This window comes from Mastigoproctus giganteus, chromosome 13 (genome assembly GCF_048544385.1).
Source record: "Mastigoproctus giganteus isolate SK-2022 chromosome 13, ASM4854438v1, whole genome shotgun sequence".
Taxonomy (NCBI): Eukaryota; Metazoa; Arthropoda; class Arachnida; order Uropygi; family Thelyphonidae; genus Mastigoproctus; species Mastigoproctus giganteus.
Window position 1 is genome coordinate 104,335,916 of NC_143587.1, and position 23,121 is coordinate 104,359,036.

Below are 23,121 nucleotides of genomic sequence, written 5' to 3' on the forward strand. Positions count from 1 at the left end.
GCATATGGCAGAGAAAAAAAATGCATGGGATACTTACAAATTAACACATGACACAGAAGCCTATGATAGATATAAGTTGATATGCAACCAAGTTACAAAGGAGGTTAGGCAGGCGAAGGCAGATTACGAGAAATCCTTGGCAAGGGATGCAAAGAAAAACAGCAAAGAGTTCTTTACTTATGTAAACTCTAGAAGGAAGGGGATGAATCAGATTTGGCCACTTGATATTGATGGGTCAACTGTTGATGATCCTGCTCAGGTAGCTAACAAACTAAATGAATATTTTGCATCGACATTCACACATGAGGAGTTATTCAGCAAGGGGAATGCCAGAGGTGTATTCAACTCTAGCAGTAAGCTACAGAATCTTGAAATAACTGGGAGTAAAGTGGAGGAGAAACTGTTGAAGATAAACACAAGAAAGGCACCCGGGGTGGATGGGATCTATCCAGTTACATTACAGGAGGCAGCAAAGGAAGTAAGCAAACCCTTAGCCATAATTATGAGAGCTTCCTTGGACTCAGGGGAGGTACCCATAGACTGGAAATGTGCAAATGTGACCCCAATTCACAGAGGAGGATCAAAGGCTGACACAAGTAATTATAGACCTGTGAGCTTAACTTCTGTTCCAGGAAAATTAATGGAGGCACTGGTTAAAGAAGCACTGCAGGATCATTTAGACAAGACTTCAGTTATAGCTCAGACAGAGCATGGTTTTGTTAAGGGGAAGTCTTGCCTGACCAACTTGATTGGATACTATGATGCAGTCACAAAAGAACTGGATGCAGGGAATAACTTTGATATTATATACTTGGATCTTAGAAAGCTTTTGATACTGTTGCACATGGAAGACTGCTACACAAATTGGAGCAGTGTGACATTGGAGGCTTTTTTTTTTTTTTTTTGGTAGTTATTGGTGCATCGGCTTCTGTGGCCATAATGCACCTCCCAAGGTTTCTGCAGTATTTTGATCCAAGCCCGAGGCGGGATTCGAACCCACGACCTTTGGGTTGCCAGGTAGGCACTTTGCCCACCCGGCTAGCCCGGTCGGCACATTGGAGGCAAATTTCTGCTATGGATAAAGGGGTGGTTGATGGGGAGAAGACAGAGAGTGGTAATCAATGGACACTGCTCATCGTGGACTAATGTTATTAGTGGAGTCCCTCAGGGCTCAGTGTTGGGTCCATTATTGTTTTCTGTATTTATAAATGATATTGATGATGGTATATCAAGCTTAATGTCCAAGTTTGCAGACGTTACAAAGGTTAGCAGGGTTGTCAAGGACACTACTGACACTATGCTGCTGCTGCAACAGGATCTGGAAAGGTTGAGCAGATGGGCTGAGAGGTGGCAAATGAAGTTTAACATTGACAAATGTAAAGTACTACACATGGGAAACAGCAACCCCAGAGCAATGTATCAACTCTGTGGTACTACACTGACAGTGGTAGAGAATGAAAGGGACTTGGGGGTGGTTGTGCAGGCAGATATGAAGTTCTCTGAGCAGTGCAGACGGGCTGCAAGAGTAGCTCATGGAGTATTGTCAATGATATACAGGAATTTTTCCAGCAGGGATAAGGAGGTGATTATTCCATTGTATAAGGCGATGGTCAGGCCACACCTAGAGTACTGTATACAGGTCTGGAGGCCTCATTTCAAAAAGGATGTAGAGCTGCTGGAACGAGTACAGAGAAGGGCAACAAGATTAGTGAATGGAACAAAGGGGTGCTCTTACGAAGAAAGGCTTAAGTTTTGCAAATTACAGTGTCTAGAGACTAGGCACCAGCGAGGTGATCTGATAGAGGTGTATAAATCCTTGAATGGTTTAAGCATGTTCAATGCTGATGGGATTCTTCCTCTAGCTCAGAAAAATCACCTGAGAGGGCATAAATTCAAATTGAGGAAAGACAGATGTAGGATAGACGTGCGGAAATTTGCCTTTAGCCAGCGGGTGGTTGGTTGGTGGAACAGACTTCCATCCCTTGTGGTGGAGGTTGATAGCCTAAATAAGTTTAAGGCTCAGCTGGACAGGTATTTTGAACGAACAGAGGGGTGAAGTGGAAGTGGTTTTTTTTTTTTTTTTTTTTGGCTGATGCCGCATAAGCTTGCTTTCTTGCATCAAATGCCTCTACTAATGCTAATGCTAATAATATGGATGAAAAATCAGATTCAGAAGCAAGTGTCCCTGAGTCTAAGGACCATTCAAGCAAATGAAACAAGTATTTATTAAGATATTAAGGATAAGTACAGTGAAACCAACCCAAATTCGTGGCGCGCAACAGGTAGTTTAATAGGTTCAAGCATCACGCTGGTTTCCACAACGTTAGAGTATGCAGTGAAGTCACAAGTGCCGATTCTGCAGTTGCAGAGAAATTTTGTGATGTGTTCGAAAAAATTATTGATGAAGGCGGCTGTTCAAAGCAGCAAATTTTTACCGTAGATGAGACTGCTCTGTATTGGAAAAAAATGCTAGATCAAACATACATTGCCAAAGAGGAAAATACAATGCCAGGTTTCAAGGCATCAAAAGATAGGGCAACGCTTTTGCTTGGGGCTAATGCAGTAGGAGATTACAGATCAAAACCACTGCTTGTGTACCGTTCTGGAAATCCTTGTGCATTTAAGGGCATCAATAAAGCCACCCTACCCGTGCAATTCCGATCCAACCAGAGAGCACGGATAACAATATCTCTCTTTGAGGATTGGTTTAAATGCTGCTTCATTCCCGAGGTTGAAAAATAGTGTAAAGACAATGGCGTTCCTTCCAAGATTCTGCTTCTATTAAATACTCCTACTGGACGTCCCACGCATCTAGATGATTTTAATTTGAATGTGAGAGTCATATTTCTACCCTCAAACACAACTTCACTCATCCAACCTATGGATCAGGGTGTTATTTCAAATTTAAAAGCATACTATTTATTCACATTTGCTCAGGTATTGTCTGCAGTAGACTATGAGAAAAATTTTACGTTAAGAGACTTTTGGAAATCTTAAACATCAGTAAGGCCTGAGCAGAAATTACTAAAAGTTGTTTAAATGGCACAGGGAAGAAAATATGCCCAGGGCCCATAAAAGGCTTCGAAAGATTTGAAAAAGATGAATCATATAAAGAGGTTACAGATAAGATTGTAAAGTTTGCAGAGCTACTTCAGTTGGAGGTTGTTGCCAAAGACGTGGAGGAGTTAACAGAGGAAGAAGAGAAGGAATTATCTAACGAAGAACTTAGTGACTTGCAGGCAGCAATAGTGACAGAAGAAAATGCTGACGAAGCTCATGATGAACCAAATGAGGAGCCAATACGCTTCATCACCAGAGAGAGAGATGGCAATAGCATTACATGAAATTGCATCAAAAATAGCAGGGTTTGAATAGATAGATTCTGACAGTGAACGATTCTTAAAAATTAACAGAGGGGTGAATGATATGCTTGCTAGTTACAAAGAAATCTGCGATAAAAAGAAAAAAGCCACCGTCAAGTCATCCATTAATATGTTCTTTCGTAAGGTTGAGCGGCCGACCCCTTCTAAGTCTCCATAGTTCTCAACATCTGCAGCAGCGTACTTATCAGCTGAAGATGTTGATTCTGGCAACGATGCTCGAGAGGTAAAACTTAACTGACGTCATGCCTGTCTCCTCTTTTTTTTTGAAATTTATAATTTTGAAAATTTTTAAATTGCACGCTTTTGTAATTTTTCCTGTGCATGAGATAAAAAATTGAATAAATACAGTAAATAATTCTATTCACGTGTTTGTTGAACATTTATTTTTTGATTCAATCAATTCAGCGAGTACAGTTGCAAGCGCTGCACAAGCATGGGGGAAATTCCGACATGGAAAATTGGACTTACGTAGAATTTCGTGGAACGCAACCCTTACATTAATCGGGGAGTGGATGTATATAATTAAAAAGACAGTTGTTACACTTACAATACCAAAATGATCCTCAAAGGTCATCTACTTCATGTGTTGTTGTTTTGGTTTTTAGGAGCATTAGCAACTAAGGCCATATTGCTCCGGGATATGCGGTGGTCATTCCCTGACCTTTCCGCATCTTCCGTATTTGGTGGTGACAGGCTCGAACCCCGGTCTAATCAAGAAGCATGTGATACGCATTACTGCTCCTTCTCACCTGGCTACGGAGGCGCCCCACTTTGTGTGTGTGTGTGTGTGTGTGTGTGTGTGTGTGTGTGTGTGTGTGTGTGTGTGTGTGTGTGTGTGTGTGTGTGTGTGTGAGTGAGTGAGTGAGTGAGTGAGTGAGTGAGTGAATTAAAAACCAATACAGGCAGTTTCCGCTTTACGAGTTCCTGGATTTACGGGTTTTTTTTTTTTTTTTTTTGGTTTTTTTTATCAAGTATCAACAAAATCGAAAATATGAACATTAACTGCAAAAAATGAATGTTAAACATTCATAAATAACACATTTGAGACAACGTGTATAGCTATACGATACAGTTTAATCTGCTTTTTTTTTTTTTTTTTTTTTCGGTAGTTGGTGCATAGGCTTCTGTGGCCATAATGCACCTCCCAAGGTTTTTGCAGTACTTTGATCCAAGCCCGAGGCGGGAATCGAACCCACGACCTGTTGCCATCGTATCGCATAAATATTGTAATGTGAACCCAATAACAAATTGTTTTTTGGTAATTCATTCCACGACCTCGAAAGTTGAAATTTTCACTATATAACTCTCTGAAAGGTCATTTGTATAGTGTAAATTGTATTAGTTACCAATTCAAATCATTAAATGCACTACACTTTCATGGTTATCATATGTTCTGTCATAAGAACCAATTTTGAACAGCTTTGGATATTTTTCTAAAGCACATTTCTGGAGGTCACGACCATAAAACAATAAAAACAATTTGCACTTTTCGGTTTATTGGACTTTTCTGTTACTGCAAGCAATTATAAATGGATAGTAAATTCGATGTTATTGCATTTGAGAAAATACTCATAGCTGGAATTGTGTGGTTTTTTACGTTATTATGGTGAAACGTGTTTCCCCATTACCGAAATCTTTAATTGTATAAAAAACAAATAAATTTTCAGAATCTTCTTTTCAATCTATTTTTTTAAAAGCTTCATAAATTTGTTACTCCGTGCAAATTATGTTAGTTGCAATTTGTGTGTTCCATTAAAAAAGTGCTTATGCATGCTATTGAAATTTAAAAAGAAAAGAGAAGATTATCTTGGAAACAAGCGCCTCTTAAGCATTTCTGAAGACGACTCTTTGTGCAACAAACCGAGTGCCGAGCTAATAATGAATGATCAACGAGCGTGCATTTAGTCGATGATGATGAAGAAGAAGAATAAACATTCTTTAACATTTGTAAGTCATAAATAATTTCTTTATTATTATAAAGGTTTTACAGGCTATGTTTTCATTTCTTTGGATAAATCAATCATTGTTTAAACATAAACTAATTAGCTAACTAATTTCGTTGTTGATAACGTAACCCCTATTTTTAACATTAGGTCTATGGGAAATAAATTCCCACTTTACGAGTTTTCTCTTTACGAGCACGCGGTAGGAACGAATTAACTTGTAAAGTCGAGAACTACCTGTATTTCATTTTCTAAACCAACATACTTGTTTACGGGATGATTTTTTCAATTATTCCAAACTGCCAACTTGACTCCATGTGTTTAGCACTTTCCCATTGTCATATGACAAGTCATTCTATTTACAGAGCAAAAATAAAGAAAATCAAAAGCAATGAATCACTGGAAATGACAAAAGGATTTATACACATATTTAAAATATGAAAAAAAAAAAAAATGAAATTTTCAGGAGAGAAATACTTATCTTAAACGAAGTTGATCTTAACCACCACAAAGTAAAGTATTACTTTTTTGTTTTTGGATAGGATAAACTCATACTAAAATAATTGTTTAAAATATTACAACTAACATATGTGCTGCTTGTGGAAAATGTAAAAGATTATCACCATGGGCAATATTAGCAAAGTCCAAGGTGTGAAAAAATATCACTTTTGACCAGTCCTTCAGGGTTCAATTAAGCCATCAATACTGAGAGTACTGTAAGACCAAAGGGTTCAATAGTTCCTCAACTGCTCTGTAGGAAAATTCTTGTTAAAAATCTAGGCTCAAGTTTTTCACATTTCAAATAGATTTTTAGTTTGTTAATTGAAGTAAGAGAAAAAGTATAATTTTCGAACCTGAATTCCAATTATTATGAATATTAACTTCAGGTATTATATAGATGTAAGGTAGTATCCCAATTTTTGGCTCCTTTTACATCTTGTAGTTTAAACTTGTGTTGTTCCAAACAAATTCCAACGTGTTCATATAGATTGGATAAAAATTGAATGTTTGCTTGTAGTTCTTCTTTATGACCATGACAAAGCCATAGTAACACTAAAAAATAAAAGTAAATACCTTTTTGTATTACTGATTTATATTTATTTTGTATTAATAATCAGTTACAAACAATTAAATGTTAAATGGTCATATCTGATGATATGTCACTTTAAGACTGGCTCTCACTGTATCCATTATAGGAAATAACACATGCATATACATAGTGACTCATTGGAGTTTTCTATTGGCTTAAAGATGAAGTTGAGCCACAGCAAAATTGTCTGTATTTCCCATCTTGCATGCTTTTAAATAAATAAAAATTAGTTTATTAGCCACTCATCAAAAGAAGTTACACAACAAGAAAGAGTGACATGCCTTGGATGACACACAGCCAAAGGGATACGTTAAAATTAATTCTACAAAAGAATAAAAAACACTATTTACAAACATTCCAAAACTTATTTATATTACAAAATTTCACAATTTGCAGATTACATATGCCACTCATGGACAAGTCTTAATAAAGATTTTAAATACACAGAGAGGAGGATGCAAATGAAATCGAATTTATCTGCAGTTGGGGCTGTAGAGGTTACTGTTGAATATTGACAACAACACTAGAATAATAAAGGCTTTTAGCTACAAACATATGTCAGTTAGGAAATGAAAGAAAAATTATCTGCGGTTGGGCCTGTAGAGGTTACTGTCAACAAATATTGACAACAACAACAACACTAAAATAACAGACTTTCAGTTACGAACATATGTTAATTTCTTTAACATTTAAAAACTTCACGGTTGGGTTTGGGAGAAAATCTATCTGGTGATTTGGTTCTGTCTCGTAACAGATATAGAAAACATCTAAACATTATTTCTCTGAGGGACTTTGATGCCAATTTCATTTCAGATTGATGAAAGAATTACAGAAATACACATTTTAGTGAAGTCCTTGATTCTCTGAAAATGAAAATGTATATATCCATTTCAGAGACTTTTAAAATATTTCTTGAAAAAGAATATTTTTAAGAATTTTAATAGGGATGAGGAAGAGGAGAAGATGGAGATAGGTCTTCAGTCTTTGAGTTGTGTGAATTCTGTGTTTTTTTAAGGAAAGATAGTGTTCATTTCAATTGTCAAGAAAGTAACAATTCTGCAGCAAAGCACTTCATGCTTTGCTTTAAAACAGAAGCTGAGCAGCTTCTTTTTTTTTTTTTGTAACAATCAAACTAGATTGAAACAAAGTAGTAACTCCACTACCTCTAGTAAGAGACATAACCAAAGAAACAGTCATAGCCAGAAAGAAAAGCCACCAATAAGTTCCAGTTATTGTTGGATAGCCAAGTTTCACTTCAACAAATTATGCTGAAATGAGCACTAAGAGACAATTCTTCAAGAGAAGAGAGTTTATTTTTTTAGGCTTCAAATGTTTGACCATAAAAGTTCAACTAATAAAAGGCATCGCACTTAACACTGAGCAGGTTTGTTGATTTTATCTTTGAGTTGATCACTGTTCTTGGGCTGAATAAGACTTTCAGCACTTGCTGTGAGATTGTTATTTGTTATTTGATTTTTAGGAGCATTAGCAACTAAGGCCATATTGCTCCAGTGATATGCGGAGGTCACTCCCTGATCTTACTGCATCCTCCATATTTGGTGGTCACGGACTCGAACCCCGGTCTAATCAAGAAGCATGTGCTATACACTGCTGCTCCTGCCCACCTGGCTACGGAGGCGCCTCTTGCTGTGAGACCTCCAGCATAGAGATTTTATATAGCTGAGAAAGGGAACTTGAAGGTAGGAAGGGATTATATATGCTGTTTGTTTCTTAGTCCTTATTCCCTATGAATAAAATGAACAATTTATTGGACGATAAAAAAAAAACAAAAAAAAATAAAAAAAATAAAAAAAAATAAAACTTTTTGTTGTCATACATAGAACGATAAACTTGAAATTAAACAATTAGGCAGACCTCAACTTGATTTAATATTCTGTAAAAACAATGGTCTAATGGGGAGGGGGGGGGATATATATATATATTTATAAGAATTTTACCAAGACTATAACAGTATATATATATATATTATTAATAATTAATGGTTTATGGACCAGGGACACTGCCAAAATTAAGCAGAAGGAACCTAACGCTGCTATTCACATAAAAACTAGCAGACTTTAGAAACCCATCGTTAACATCCTACCTGACAGCAGGTTTGCTGTCAGGTAGGATGTTAACGATGAATAATAGTAATATATCCCACATAGAAACCTTTGATTTCCATAACCTATTCACCAGTATTAATCAAAACTAGTTTGAAGTTAGTCTTAAACAATCTGTATAATAAATACAAACATATAATAGACTGCAAACCAACATATTGGAACAATTTAATCAATTTGTGCATTTCCAATAATTACATTTTTGATGGAAAAACAGTTTATCAACAAACTACAGGTACCCCTGCTAGTTGTATTATTGCCGATCTACATCTATACTGGTCTGAAATTTCACTGCCTCCAGAAATCTGTACGTTTAGATACACAGATTTATTTGTAGCAAATTTCCCCAACTTCCTACAAGAACTTGCCAATATATACCCTACAGAACTCACTCTGGAAAAAAAACAATAATAATAACCTTGCAGCCAACTACCTTGATTTAGATATAGATCTTAATAACGCTCAGACTATAATAAACGTGAAGCTTTCAACTTCAATGTATTCAACTTCACACATCGGCATTCTAATATTTCCAAAAAAGTTCATGCTAATATCATTCTGTCTCATTGTATCAGGATAGTCACTATATGCAATAGCAAAAAATTGAGAGTTAACAATATCAGAAATCTCTACAATAAACTTCTAGACAACCAGTTTCTTACAGTCTATCTGTATTACCATATCAAAAAGGCCTCCTTATTATCAAACATAAAAATTTGATTAACTACACAATTGATATCAATAATATCACAGCTAAGTGATATTCTATAGCTGCTACGCTTGTACAAGAACCAGAGGCTATACTCCTAGCCTCTTTGGTGTCTTACAACTTAGAAAACTTGTACCCACGGATTGGCTGATAAAAGAGTATTTTATTATTTTTATTCTTACTATTTTTATTATTTTATAACTGACTGACTTAAATATAACTGACTTAAACACTGGAAGTATACTCCCAGAACTATGTTCAGAGTCCTACTATAGGAACGGGAATAGCAGGCATTGAACTGTCCGAGCACGATCTATTTCCATCTTCTTCTGTATTCTTTATGCTTTCCTACCATTCTATATTTTTATTTCTCCTGAGCCATTAGTTTACCGAACACAATATCGAGATGCTCCATTTCTGCTGTAACACACTTTTCTCACCTAAAAAAAGTTTAGCAACTATTTACCACTACTTTGTTAGCTTATTATTCCTTTCTATCCTGGGATGTACTACTTCATGTGTTTAATACCTACCCCTATGTACATTCATAATTTTAATTTAATTTTGACTATTTTCTCTAACTTACAGTTTAAAATTTCTGATGTGGGATAGCTAGTGTATTTTAATTTTAATTATTTCCTTAACTTTTTTCTGGTTTGTTACACATGGGGTTGTTAGCATATACCATAAATACTTTATATCAGACTTATTTGAAACTTTTTCATAACTCTCCACTGCAGTATAGTCTCTCTCTCTCTCTCTCTCTCTCTCTCTCTCTCTCTCTCTCTCTCTCTCTCTCTCTCTCTCTCTCTCTCTTTCCTCAGTCATATACCAACACAAGTATCAGACTTATTTGAAACTTTTTCGTAACTCTCCACTGCAATACAGACCTCCCTCTCCCTCTCTCTCTCTCTCCTCAGTCATATACCAGCTCGACCTCAATAAGTTATCCTCTTTCATTTTAACCTTTCACTTTACATTCTGCCTCTGTCAGGTCAGCCATGAAATATACGTATGCCTGATAATTTAAATTTCAACCCTTATCTTCTATACCGGATTTTCAAATCTACCACGTGCTGCATATATTTCAGGTCAGAAACAGAGGCGTTACTTCTTGTTTTTCCTTTGATTTTGGCGGCTGGCCGAAATCAAATAGCCAAACAATACCTACTGCTATAATTATCTAAATCCAATGTAAAAGTGACTATCTGCAACCAATGTAAAAAATGTTGAATTTCTTGGGCTACTACTTCAGTCCAAGTCTAACCCTCAGTATTTGCTAAAAAATTTCAGGTCTGCAGATGTTTATACACGTGTGGTTTATTTGGTGTGTGTGTGTGTGTGTGTGTGTGTGCACGCGCGCGCTACCACTGCTGCAAAGAGTGCTTTTGATAAATATTTTATGCAAATTCAATAATACAGCTGTACAGTTTTTACATATCAATGATGTCGTTTAATTGTATTTTGGTAATAATTAATTAACAGAAGTCTAAGCAAGTTGTTATCGGCTACTTCAGCAGATAGGGAGTAAAAGACTATGCCACCAACTAGGTGGCATAGTTTTGTCAATGGAAAAAAAAATACAATAAATACAAGGTTTTCATTTTAATTGCATGAATAAAATGTTCATTTAATCATTTAAAATAATTAATAGATTCTAAGAATGCTTAATTCTATATGCTATACTTTTAACTATATAAAAAATTCTTACCAAGAATGCTCAGCATTACAAGCAATCTGTAAAGATAAAAATATCCAATTTTCAGTTAGATAATTAAGATTTTTTAAAATAATTTTATTTAGGAGGAGCATATGGAAATTACTCATCCAAACATATGTTATTTACAACTAATATATATATATATGCGGAATTCTTCATCTATTCATAACAATTTACAGTAGAGTTCTGCTTTCGGTCAGGTAATGTGGGTTGGGTCTCAGGTAATTTTCCGATTTGTGGGTCGGACATGGTTCCAGTTTCTACAAATAATCCATTGCCATGCACTGAAAGAACAGAATTAAAGGGTTCAGCAGAAAGAAAAAGGACACAGAAGAGGAGTAAGATAAGGAGCACAGGTTTTGAGAACAAGTGAAGAAATGCCATCAGGACCTGTCGCTCTTGGCATCAAGACTGTTCAAAATACTTCTGACATCCTTTTAACAGAAGACCACATGAGGCACTGAATGGAGTGTACTGGGAATAGTAAGAGGTAGTTTATCAAGATCATCAATACATGAGTTAGAAGAAAAGTAGGTTTGTTATTTGGTTTTAGGAGCATTATCAACTAAAGCCATATTGCTTCAGACATATGTGGTGGTCACGGGCTTGAAAACGGTCTAATCAAGAAGCATGTGCTACGCACTGCTGCTCCTGCCCATCTGGCTACGGAGGCGCCAAGAAAAGTAGGATGCTAGCAGGTTAGCTCTATTTCTATTAATATTATGAGTTACCTTCAGCGGCCTCTTGGTCTGTTAACATTTTTCAAAATAGTTGTTTATCTTCCTTCACAATGAATTCTGAACCTCTTAAAAAGGAGGTGAATAGACTAAAAAGGTGATTAATAGATTTCCAACACTGTGGGGCACGGCCATATATCCAATTTTGCCTTTAAATTTAAGTATGTATATTATCAATGTCATAGCATGTTTGTTTAATAGATGTCTTTTAGAAAATGGGAGCAGGAAAATGCCTTTTGGAAAGGCATTTTCCTGCTCCCCGGCTTTGACATAATTATATATATATATATCCCTAAAATAAGTAATCCTCAGTCTCTGACAGAATGGAGGCCTATTTCAATTTCTGCCTTCTTGTTGAAGCTATTACACCTTTTGCTTCTCGTTGCTCTTACCTCTCACATTCTGCCATTCCAGTTCTTATATATCCACTATGGGAAGAAGAACATTTCTCCAATCACCTACCTACTGCAGACCATATTTCTGGTTCTGAGGCCCTTAACTTGAAAGTCCAACTTGATTTGTCTTTATTGGCCCAGCTTTGACTTTTGATGCTGTTAACCTTCCATGCTTATCTATCTTTTACGTGAATTAACAGGAGAATTATGAGCAACAAATGATCCAGTTTTGAAAATAACTTTCTTTTTTTCTGGAATTCCTCAAGGAGGTACACTTTCTGTTCTTTCATTCTCTGCCCAATTCTTCCACTTCTCATTCTTAAAATTCCTTTGATTTCCTATGCTGATAACTAGAACATCTAGATCAGTAGATAGAACAACCTCCAATAATGGTCTGATTAATATAATTATGTACAGCCAGACCTCGCATAATGCGAGTTCGGTTAACGTGTTTTTCAGTTACCACTATTTGAAAAAATTATACCACTTTTTACTTTACACGATGCAAATTTCCAGTTAATGCAATCTTTTTTATGTGATAGTTGAAAAAGATTTGAATCACGCGCTAAGCATCTGACAGCCAATAAATAAGTGTTTTCCGGCTGCCCGCTTAAGTATGTTCCATCAACTGTAGGAAGCAACACATTACTTATTTGTCTCCTGCTAATAAAGTCACATGCAGAAGCATTTAAAAATTCTAATTTTCTATCCTTGTTAGTTATGGATAAAAGAAAGGGTAAAAAACAACGTGATTGCAATGCAAAAAAAAAAAAAAAACCCAAAAGTTATTACTTTAGCTGAAAAACTTGAAGTTATTGAAAAACATCAAAGTGGCACAAACCATGCAAAAATCGTAAGAGATCTGGGATACAGCAAGTCTACAGTACAAACTACCTTGAGCCGTAAGGACGAATATAAAGAGACAGGTAAAGTTTCGCCAACTTTTGTTTTACAAAATACCAGAAATAGAACTCCAATAATGATTGAAATGGAAAGTATTTTATCAATTTGGATAGAAGATTGCAATCAAAAAAGAATTCCATTATCTAAGGACAATATTCAGAGCAAACCTATTAACATTTTTTCTAAGCTCAAAGAAACAAAATATCAACGGGAGACTGAAACATTTGTTGCTAGTTCAAGGTGGTTTGAACGTTTCAAAAATTGAGCAGGACTGCATAATGTTAAAGTAACACGGGAAGCTACTAGTGCTGATGAAGATGCTGCGGCCAAATTTCCTACAGAATTGCAAAAAAATCATTCAGGATGGTGAATGCGATGATCGGCAAATATTTAATGTAGATTTGGAAACGGATGCCAACTAAAACTTATTTGGCTGCAAATGAAGCATCACAACCTGGGTATAAAGTTTCAAAAGATCGACTAATGCTTTTATTAGAAGTAACGCTGAGGGTGATTTTAAATTGAAGCCTATGCTTGTGTATTGCACAAAAAATCCTAGGGCTTTAAAAGGATACAGCCATCGAACTCTTCCAATCATTTTGTGTTCAAATAAAAAAGCATGGATGACCAAAGCCCTATTTGAAGACTGGTTTACGTCTTATTTCTGTTCAACAGTTGAGGCCTGTTGCAAGAAAAATAATCTTACTTTTAAAGCTCAGTTGCTTTTGGAAAATGCACCTGGACATCCCTCTGCACTTGGTGACTTAAATGAAAATGTGAGTTGTTTTTTACCCGCGAATACGACTTTGTTATTGCAACCCCTGGACCAAGGAACAATTGCAACTTTCAAAGCTTACTATCTCCATAGAACATTTGCACAGGCATTTGAAGCTAGAACAGGAGACAATGCAATTTCTGTACCAGAATTTTGGAAAAAATATAACATACAAGTGGCCATTGAAAACATTCATGCAGTATGGGGAGAAGTAACAGCCAGCAATATGAGAGCAGTTTGGAAGCATCTTTTACCACATTGTGCAAACGATTTTACTGACTTCAAGGATGCAGTTCAAAAAGTTATTGAAGACAACTAATATTGGTAATGACCTTGGTTTCAAAGGCTTGGATATGGCTAACGTTCAAGAATCACTGAATTCGCATTAAGTGACAATGATCTCCTTCAAATAGAGGAACAGCGTGCATACAAAGAAGCTGAAGAAAAAGAGTGTGAGCCATATGAAAGTGTTACTACCGTAAAGGAGATAACAGTAAAAGAACTAAGTGAAATCTTTTGTATTGCAGAGAACCTCAAACAAAAAGTAATGAATGTTGTTCCTAACACAGAAAGAAGCATGTTATTTCGCCAGGGCCTAGAGAGGCTTGTTGTCGGCTATCGGAAATTATCTAATGAAAAAAGAAAGCCAAAACTGTTCAAACAACTGTGTTCAAATATTTCCGTAGCAAATAGTGTCTTAATTATGTATTTTATGCAATAAACATTTAATTCTATAATTTTTTTTATTATCTTTTACATGATATACAATTAAAAAGTTATTTAAAGGGTATTTTTAAAATTCTTTATGAACATTCCTGAAAGTCACAGACCAATTATATTTTTCCTACCGATTATTATATTCGATTAACACGTTTCCATTTTGTGCGATGCACTCACGGGACAACTGTTAGGTTTTTTTTTTGGTGGTGACGGGCTCGAACCCCGGTCTAATCAAGAAGCGTATGCTACGCACTGCTGCTGCTCCTTCCCACCTGGCTACGGAGGTGCCACACGGGACAACTTAATTGAAGCCAGCCTGTATATGTGTTTTGTTATGTTGGTCTTATTTCTTATTGGGAATAAGCTTTCTCAATACCGTCATTAAGAGAGCTGAATGTAAAATTTGGTAAAAGTCACATTCAGATGACTGTCAGTGTGACCTGTGTGATTAATTTAAAGTTAATTGCTATCATCTTTGGTCATATTAGTTTTGTCTAAATTAATTCACAATGCATTATATATTTTCATATCAAACTTATATAGGACTGTGTATCTTTATTTCTTATAAGAAAGAACAAATTAAATAATATTGAAATATTGCAATTTTCATTTAAGATAAAGTGACTCGTGTAAGAAAATGGGATATTAGCATTAGCATTAGCATTAGTAGAGGCATTTGATGCAAGAAAGCAAGCTTATGCAGCATCAGCCAAAAAAAAAAAAAAAAAAAAAAAGTAACATAAATAAATAAAAATAACCACTTCCACTTCACCCCTCTGTTCGTTCGAAATACCTGTCCAGCTGAGCCTTAAACTTATTTAGGCTATCAACTTCCACGACAAGGGATGGAAGTCTGTTCCACCCACCAACCACCCGCTGGCTAAAGGCAAATTTCCGCACATCTATCCTACATCTGTCTTTCCTCAATTTGAATTTATGCCCTCTCAGGTGATTTTTCTGAGCTAGAGGAAGAATCCCATCAGCATTGAGCATGCTCAAACCATTCAAGGCTTTGTACACCTCTATCAGATCACCCCGCTGGTGCCTAGTTTCCAGACACTGTAATTTGCAAAACTTAAGCCTTTCTTCGTAAGAGAACCCCTTTGTCCCATTCACCAATCTAGTTGCCCTTCTCTGTACTCGTTCCAGCAGCTCTACATCCTTCCTGAAATGAGGCCTCCAGGCCTGTATACAGTACTCTAGGTGTGGCCTGACCATTGCCTTATACAAGGGAATAATCACCTCCTTATCCCTGCTAGAAAAATTCCTATATATCATTGACAATACACCATGAGCTACTCTTGCAGCTCGTCTGCACTGCTCAGAGAACTTCATATCTGCCTGCACCACCACCCCCAGGTCCCTTTCATTCTCTACCACTGTCAGTGTAGTACCACAGAGTTGATACGTTGCTCTGGGGTTGCTGTTTCCCATATGTAGTACTTTACATTTGTCAATGTTAAACTTCATTTGCCACCTCGAAGCCCATCTGCTCAACCTTTCCAAATCCTGTTGCAGCAGCATAGTGTCAGTAGTGTCCTTGACAACCCTGCCAACCTTCGTATCGTCTGCAAACTTGGACATTAAGCCTGATATACCATCATCAATATCATTTATAAATACAGAAAACAATAAAGGCCCCAATACTGAACCCTGAGGGACTCCACTAATAACATTAGTCCACGATGAGCAGTGTCCATTGATTACCACTCTCTGTCTTCTCCCCCTCAACCACCCCTTTATCCATAGCAGCAACTTGCCTCCAATGCCACACTGCTCCAATTTGTGCAGCAGTCTTCCATGTGCAACAGTATCAAAAGCCTTTCTAAGATCCAAGTATATAATATCAAAGTTATTCCCTGCATCCAGTTCTTTTGTGACTGCATCATAGTATCCAATCAAATTGGTCAGGCAAGACTTCCCCTTAACAAAACCATGCTGTGTCCTAGCTATAACTGAAGTCTTGTCTAGATGATCCTGCAGTGCTTCTTTCACCAGTGCCTCCATTAATTTTCCGGGAACAGAAGTTAAACTCACAGGTCTATAATTACTTGTGTCAGCCTTTGATCCCCCTTTGTGAATTGGGGTCACATTTGCACATCTCCAGTCAATGGGTACCTCCCCTGAGTCCAAGGAAGCTCTCATAATTATGGCTAAGGGTTTGCTTACCTCCTTTGCTGCCTCCTTTAATATAACTGGATAGATCCCATCCACCCCAGGTGCCTTTCTTGTGTTTATCTTCAACAATTTCTCCTCCACTTTGCTCTCAGTTATTACAAGATTCTCTAGCTTACTGCTAGAGTTGAATACACCTCTGGCATTCCCCTCGCTGAATAACTCCTCATGTGTGAATGTCGATGCAAAATATTCATTTAGTTTGTTAGCTACCCGAGCAGGGTCATCAACAGTTGACCCATCGATCTCAAGTGGACCAATCTGATTCATCCCCTTCCTTCTAGAGTTTACATAAGTAAAGAACTCTTTGCTGTTTTTCTTCGCATCCCTTGCCAAGGATCTCTCGTAATCTGCCTTCGCCTGCCTAACCTCCTTTGTAACTTGGTTACAGATCAACTTGTATCTATCATAGGCGTCCGTGTCACGTGTTAATTTGTATGTATCCCATGCATTTTTCTTCTCTGCCATATGCCTCATTAGTTCATCTGACAACCATTTAGGCCTAAACCTTGAACAATATTTCTTAGTTGGTATGTAAAGCCTAGTAGCTTCCACGATAAGTTCTTTGAATGCTTCCCATTTTGAATTTGCTGTTGGCAATATCATCAGTTGATCCCACTGTATAGAATTTAAATACTGTCTCAGTCCATTGTAGTCGCCTTTACGAAAGCAATACCCCTTCCCTTTACCCCTAATGGTAGTTACCTCTTTGAGTAACTCCCACTTCAGCACACTGTGATCACTGCCACCAAGTGGTTCATTTATCTGCAGATTCTTAATGCATGAAGAATCACTACTGATAATCAAATCAAGAGTATTACTCCCTCTAGTTGCCTCCCGAACATGCTGATGTAGAAAACAATCATCCAATAAATCCACAAAAGCCTTGCTACTATGTGAGTGACCAGCCCCCAAATTCCAGTCAATATCTGGGAAATTAAAATCCCCCATTATAAGACTCTCTGATTTACTGGCCCACTCTATTTCTCCAAACAGTTTCTTATTATACTCATCAGAGTCATTAGGCCTATAGCACACTCCTACTCTCAATTTTGATCTCCCAATGCTTATGTCACACCAAACTGACTCGACACTGCACTGTCCAGCGATGTCGACTGGCTTCACTTCCTTGGATTTTATGTGTTTTTTAACTAATAGCATAACCCCTCCTCCCTTCCTATCCTGTCTATCCTTTCTGTAGACATTGTACTCCCCAAATTCCAGTTCTGCATTTCTTATATCTCTGTGACACCACGTCTCTGAAATCCCCACAATATCTGCCTTTGATGTTTTGAGCAATACCTCAAATTCATCAAATTTATTTACTAAACTCCTAGCATTGGTGTACACACAAGTATACATGCACCTGTTCTTTTTCTTAGCTACCCTAACACAACCCATGTGTTTACTTGTACCCCAATGATTCCCAGCAGTCTCTGAAATATCCTGCATCTTATTTTCCAGGCTGCGGCTCATTCCAATAGAAGCAGTGCAAGAATCACTTTCACCTCTGCCAGTGGCTACTGTTAATCTATTAGTCCTTGTATCCCCCCAATCTAGCAGTTTTCCGACCCACCTAACATTGCCTCGATAGCATCAGCAAACATTCTTGCACCCTTTCTATTTAAGTGTATCCCATCCCTGTAGAAGCAGTCTCTCCTGTTAACAAGTACAGACCAGGCTGAAAAAAATTCTACCCCTTGAGCCCTGCACAATCTTTCCAGGGCCGAATTGATTGACAGGGCTCTCATCATATACTCCCTCTTATCGTGTCTGGGCAGAATTGCAGACACTTTCAATTTCAACCCTAATTCACGGCTTTTTTTCATCAGTGACCTGTACTTGTCAAGTAATTCCGCCGGTCTCCTACTCTTAATGTCATTAGTGCCAACGTGTACAACTATATCACCTTTTGTGCCCTTAAAAGATGATATCCGCTCTACAACGTCATCAACTTTTGCCCCTGGCAGACATACCCTGGTCCTATTCCACCTATCCTTTTTACAAAGCATGTTTCCCGTTTCCCTGACAATAGAGTCACCAACAACTACTAGTTCCTTTGGGACCAGCGCATTCTGCCTTGGGGGTTGCCGCTGTGTTCCGCGATGACCAAGTGCAAGCTCTGGCATTGGTGTGGGCAGCTGAGAGCTTGATGGGCCCCTCACTTGTAATCCTTCGAGGGCATCCACCCTATCCTTCAAGCTCTCATATAGGCCCATAACAACGCTGAGTTGTCGCCTTATCTCCTTACACTCCTTGCATCGCACACACACAAAGACATCCCCCATGGCAGTATCATGTCCCATACTTGACTGCTCCGCAAACATCAAGCAAATAGTGCATCTTACAAGGCTGTGATTCAGAGGACAACTGCCCCCCTCAGTTCTCCCCTGGGCCACAGCATTCCCATTAGCTTGAGCCCTTTGCTTTGCTGCTCTGGTTTGAGTCATGATTTAGATTTACTTTCAATAAAATTTCAATTTCTGTACAAAATTAAATCCTAAACTTGTATCCAAACACAGTTATAACGCTATATTTATGTTTCAGTAACGAGTGTTATCTACGGAATATTTACGTTTCAGTAACGAGTGTTATCTACGAAATATTTACGTTTCAGTAACGAGTGTTATCTGCGAAATCCCTTTATATAACTTTCGTATCAAGTTATGTATTAATTATTTGTTTTTACTAATTATTTATGTTACGTAACCTAAGTGGTTATATGTATAATTAATTATGTTAAATAAAATTAATTATATTACGTTTGTAATCTAAGTCGTTATATGTATTTATTTAAACGTACAATTTAACTGCTAACGAAGTTCAACTAACGCTATCTAGTACGGTATATCGTATCACCAAGGCGGGAAAATTACGAACGGTTAGCGGAGTTGAAACACGTGGAAACCTTTACCGATACTTTTATGCAATTACAAGGCCGAGTAAAGAATAAATACACCAAATTAATCAAAAAATCACAAAATAATGTTATACTACTAAATTTAAATCAAAAGTTTTAGAAAAACAATAATTTCAAATCAATAAATAAGAAAAATCCACTTAGCGGCTTTGAAAACGACCGTCTCTAGTAGCCTCGTCAGCAAATCGAAAGGAAATCGTCAGCATATCAGCAAGCAAGATTGAACAAGAGAATCATTTTCAACTTCAACCCCTTTTAGTATGTTCTGTTCAGAAGGTAACTGTTTCTCAATTTCTCTTTAAAAATAAATCTTATATTTTTATCTTATAATCACAAAACAGTCCAAAGTACTTACCCGTCCATTTTTTGAAATTAAGATGTTGAAAGACTTATCCAACCATAAATCATAACCTCGCCCATGTAATATTGCCTTTGCAAATTCTTCAATTTTCTCGGCATCATTCTGTAGATTCAAATTAGACCAGTGACTAATTTATTAAGAGGAAAGTAAAAATAAACTCAACTTACGCTGTAGCATATTCTTACATTTCAAAACCAGCTTAAAAATTTACTGCATATCATATTGTGTAGATATAGAATATAAAAAGGGGGGGAGCATTTAAGCTTACTTGCTATTCAGTCAGTTATATAAAGATGGTTGAAAATTTAGCAATTCATCTAAAATAAAATCAACTGAAAGTTTTGGTATAACCTTAACCTATGCACAGGTGTAGGCTGTGGCATAATTGTAAGCCCGATTAGATATAATTCACAATACTTTCCAAAGTGAATGTGATATGTATACGTTCTTTGCGGCCCTATATCATATAGTCTCAGTTCCAGAATAATTAGGCTGATATAAGGAATTAACATTATAAACAAGTGTCAAAAATTGCTACTTTTAGACAGTAGTGAGACTATAGGTTCTGCTCCCTCCACATGAGATTTTTGACACCCCCCCCATGATGCTTAACAATTGTGCTAAACCAATCTATACGATCCCTCCCCCAAGCAGTGACAACTTGATGATTATGTTAGTTTCACCACTGCTTTTAGACTAGCATTTGAAACAGTACTGTTTTTGAAAACTTCTTCAATTAAAAAAAAAACAGCACTTAAAATAAAAATATTTTTTTAAGTTTGTGGCTAGTGGCTTTCCATACTTTAAGGCCTGTTTCTTCAAGGATTATGTTTCTGTTTAATTTTTCATAGAGAAACCAATTAGACTTCCCTTGCACAGTGCTATAACCGCTTCTGTAGACTATGTTTTTCAGGTGTGTGAGCTCTGCAAATTGCATACAGTGGTACTCAAAAAATTGCATCACTTGAAAAATTCACCAAATTTCTGTGAAATTTGGCAATATATCATATATGTTTTGTAACAGCATTATCCTATTTCATCATCTCTCTTTAGCAAAGCTCTCTTAGATAATGTCATTTGCCATACATCATAGCATTGCCCTAATGGCAGCATATATACAGTGCATATGTCATAAGTCCAGTATTCTGCTATTGCAATGGCTAAGTTTTCACAATTAATACTATGTAAGAAAAGTGTTGCTGCTACATTGAATATTAACATCCTATGCATGAAATAGCTAAAAGGATTCGCTGTAATCAGTCAACAGTGGCACCTTTATTATGAAAATTATCAGAAACTGGCAGTCTAAACAGAAAGAAAGGAAGTGGATGTACATGAATATCTTCTGCACAGCAAGATAGATTTCTGGTCTGTCTGAATGTCCAACACAGAAGATCCTCATTGACAGATCTAGTTGGTATGAAAAGCTTAGTAGCTTCCAAGATTAATTCCTTAAAGGCTTTGTTTTTAACATCATCAGTTGATCCAACTGTATAGAATTTAAAACTGTCTGATACCACTGTAGTCACCTTTATGAAAACAGAAACCCTTTCCTTTACCCTTGATGCTAGCTACATCTTTAAGTGAATCCCACATCAGTACACTGTCATCACAGTCACCTAGTGGTTCCTTTATTGGCAAATTCTTAATGTATGAATAAACACTGCCGATAATCAGATCAAGAGTATTACAGCTCTGGATGCCCCTCAAACATGTTGCAGTAGAAAATAATCCTCCAATAAATCTATAAAAGACTTGCTAGTGTGCTAGTGACCAATCTGCCAGTTCCAGCCACTATTTGGAAAGTTAAAAGACCCCATTACAAGACATTCTGATTTACTGGCCCACTCAATTTCTCTGCACAACTGCTCATTATACTCATCAGATTCATTAGGTCTATAACAAACTCCCTCATTTTTGCTTTCCCGGTGTTTATGTCACACCAAACTGACTCAACATTGCACTGTCCACCCATGTCAACTGAATGCACTTCATTAGATTTTATGTGTTTCTTAACTATAATGGAACTGATATTCGGGTGACACTCAAGTCAAGTGGACTCAATTTCGGCGAAGTCCAGGTGGTCTGTGACAGCCAAATCCTCTGCTTGCACTTTTGCGTATGTGGGACTGTTAGTAACCCTGGGTATAACCACCATGTGCAAGCACACTGTGGGAGACCACCCAGGTGTGAACCAACGTAAGCAAGGGTTGAGGTGTGGTGCCCACACTACATGGAGGAATGCCACCTCTCTGTATTACTAGGCAATACAAGGTGGTAGATAACTCCCAATCAACCGGTGCAATACCACCACTTTGCTTATTGAAGGCTTGAAGTGGTGGAACCCATGTTTAGTCTCAAGAGCTAACTTCTGGTCAGCCCTTCCCCATCTCTTCCATCACACAGTATGACTGATGTGTTTTGAGGTTATGATGAACACCATTGCGAGATCCAAACTTCCTTACATTTCGAGGGTACAGCTCTAAAATGGTTTTCGCAGACCAGCTTCTAGTTAGTACACCGGACTGAACCTATTGGTAACTGTCTAGGATCAACCAGTGTATCATCTTGCTACCTCTACTCTGACAGATAGTGATGTGTGTGTGTGTGGGGGGAGGGGGCATTCATGAGGCCATGTTATGTTATGTTAGGGATCTGGGTATATTCTTACCATGTATACACCATATCCAAAAATTTCATTACTTAGCCCAGCATGCCCCCCCCACTTTTTCTTACTGTTGAATACATCATGAACTGTCAAACTAATAGAACAAGCATATCAGGGAAAAGATCTACACCTCCAAAACACTTCCTAGTTCATTTCATAAAGATATGCGGTCTCAGTTCTAATCTCAATGATGTCCATTTCCACTTACAGTGGGCACCTCCATAGCCAGGTGGGAAGGAGCAGTAGTGCGTATCACATGCTTCTTAGGTAGACCGGGGTTCGAGCCCGTCACCACCAAATACGGAAGATGCGGAAAGGTCAGGGAATGACCACCGCCGCATATCCAACAGCAATATGGCCTTAGTTGCTAATGCTCCTAAAAAAAAAACCAAACAACAACATCCACTTACAGTCTGACAAACCCCATGTAATTTTTCTGACAGAATTTCAGTTATCGGTTTTCAGTTATTTGTCCAAATTATTCGCTGTATGATTCCTT

The 23,121-nt window shown here is 37.3% G+C and overlaps 1 protein-coding gene across 1 annotated transcript in view; it reads right to left on the reverse strand.

The window, feature by feature from the left end:
* The window catches only part of LOC150076325 (carnitine O-palmitoyltransferase 1, muscle isoform-like), a 429,351-nt gene that overhangs the window by 92,641 nt on the left and 313,589 nt on the right, over positions 1–23,121 (reverse strand). Inside the window, exons 14-15 of the mRNA XM_090387587.1 lie at positions 19,949–20,056; positions 10,960–10,985 (exon numbers count right to left, since the gene is read on the reverse strand). Coding sequence (XP_090243713.1) covers positions 10,960–10,985; positions 19,949–20,056 — 134 coding nt within the window. The remainder of the gene's footprint in view (positions 1–10,959; positions 10,986–19,948; positions 20,057–23,121) is intronic.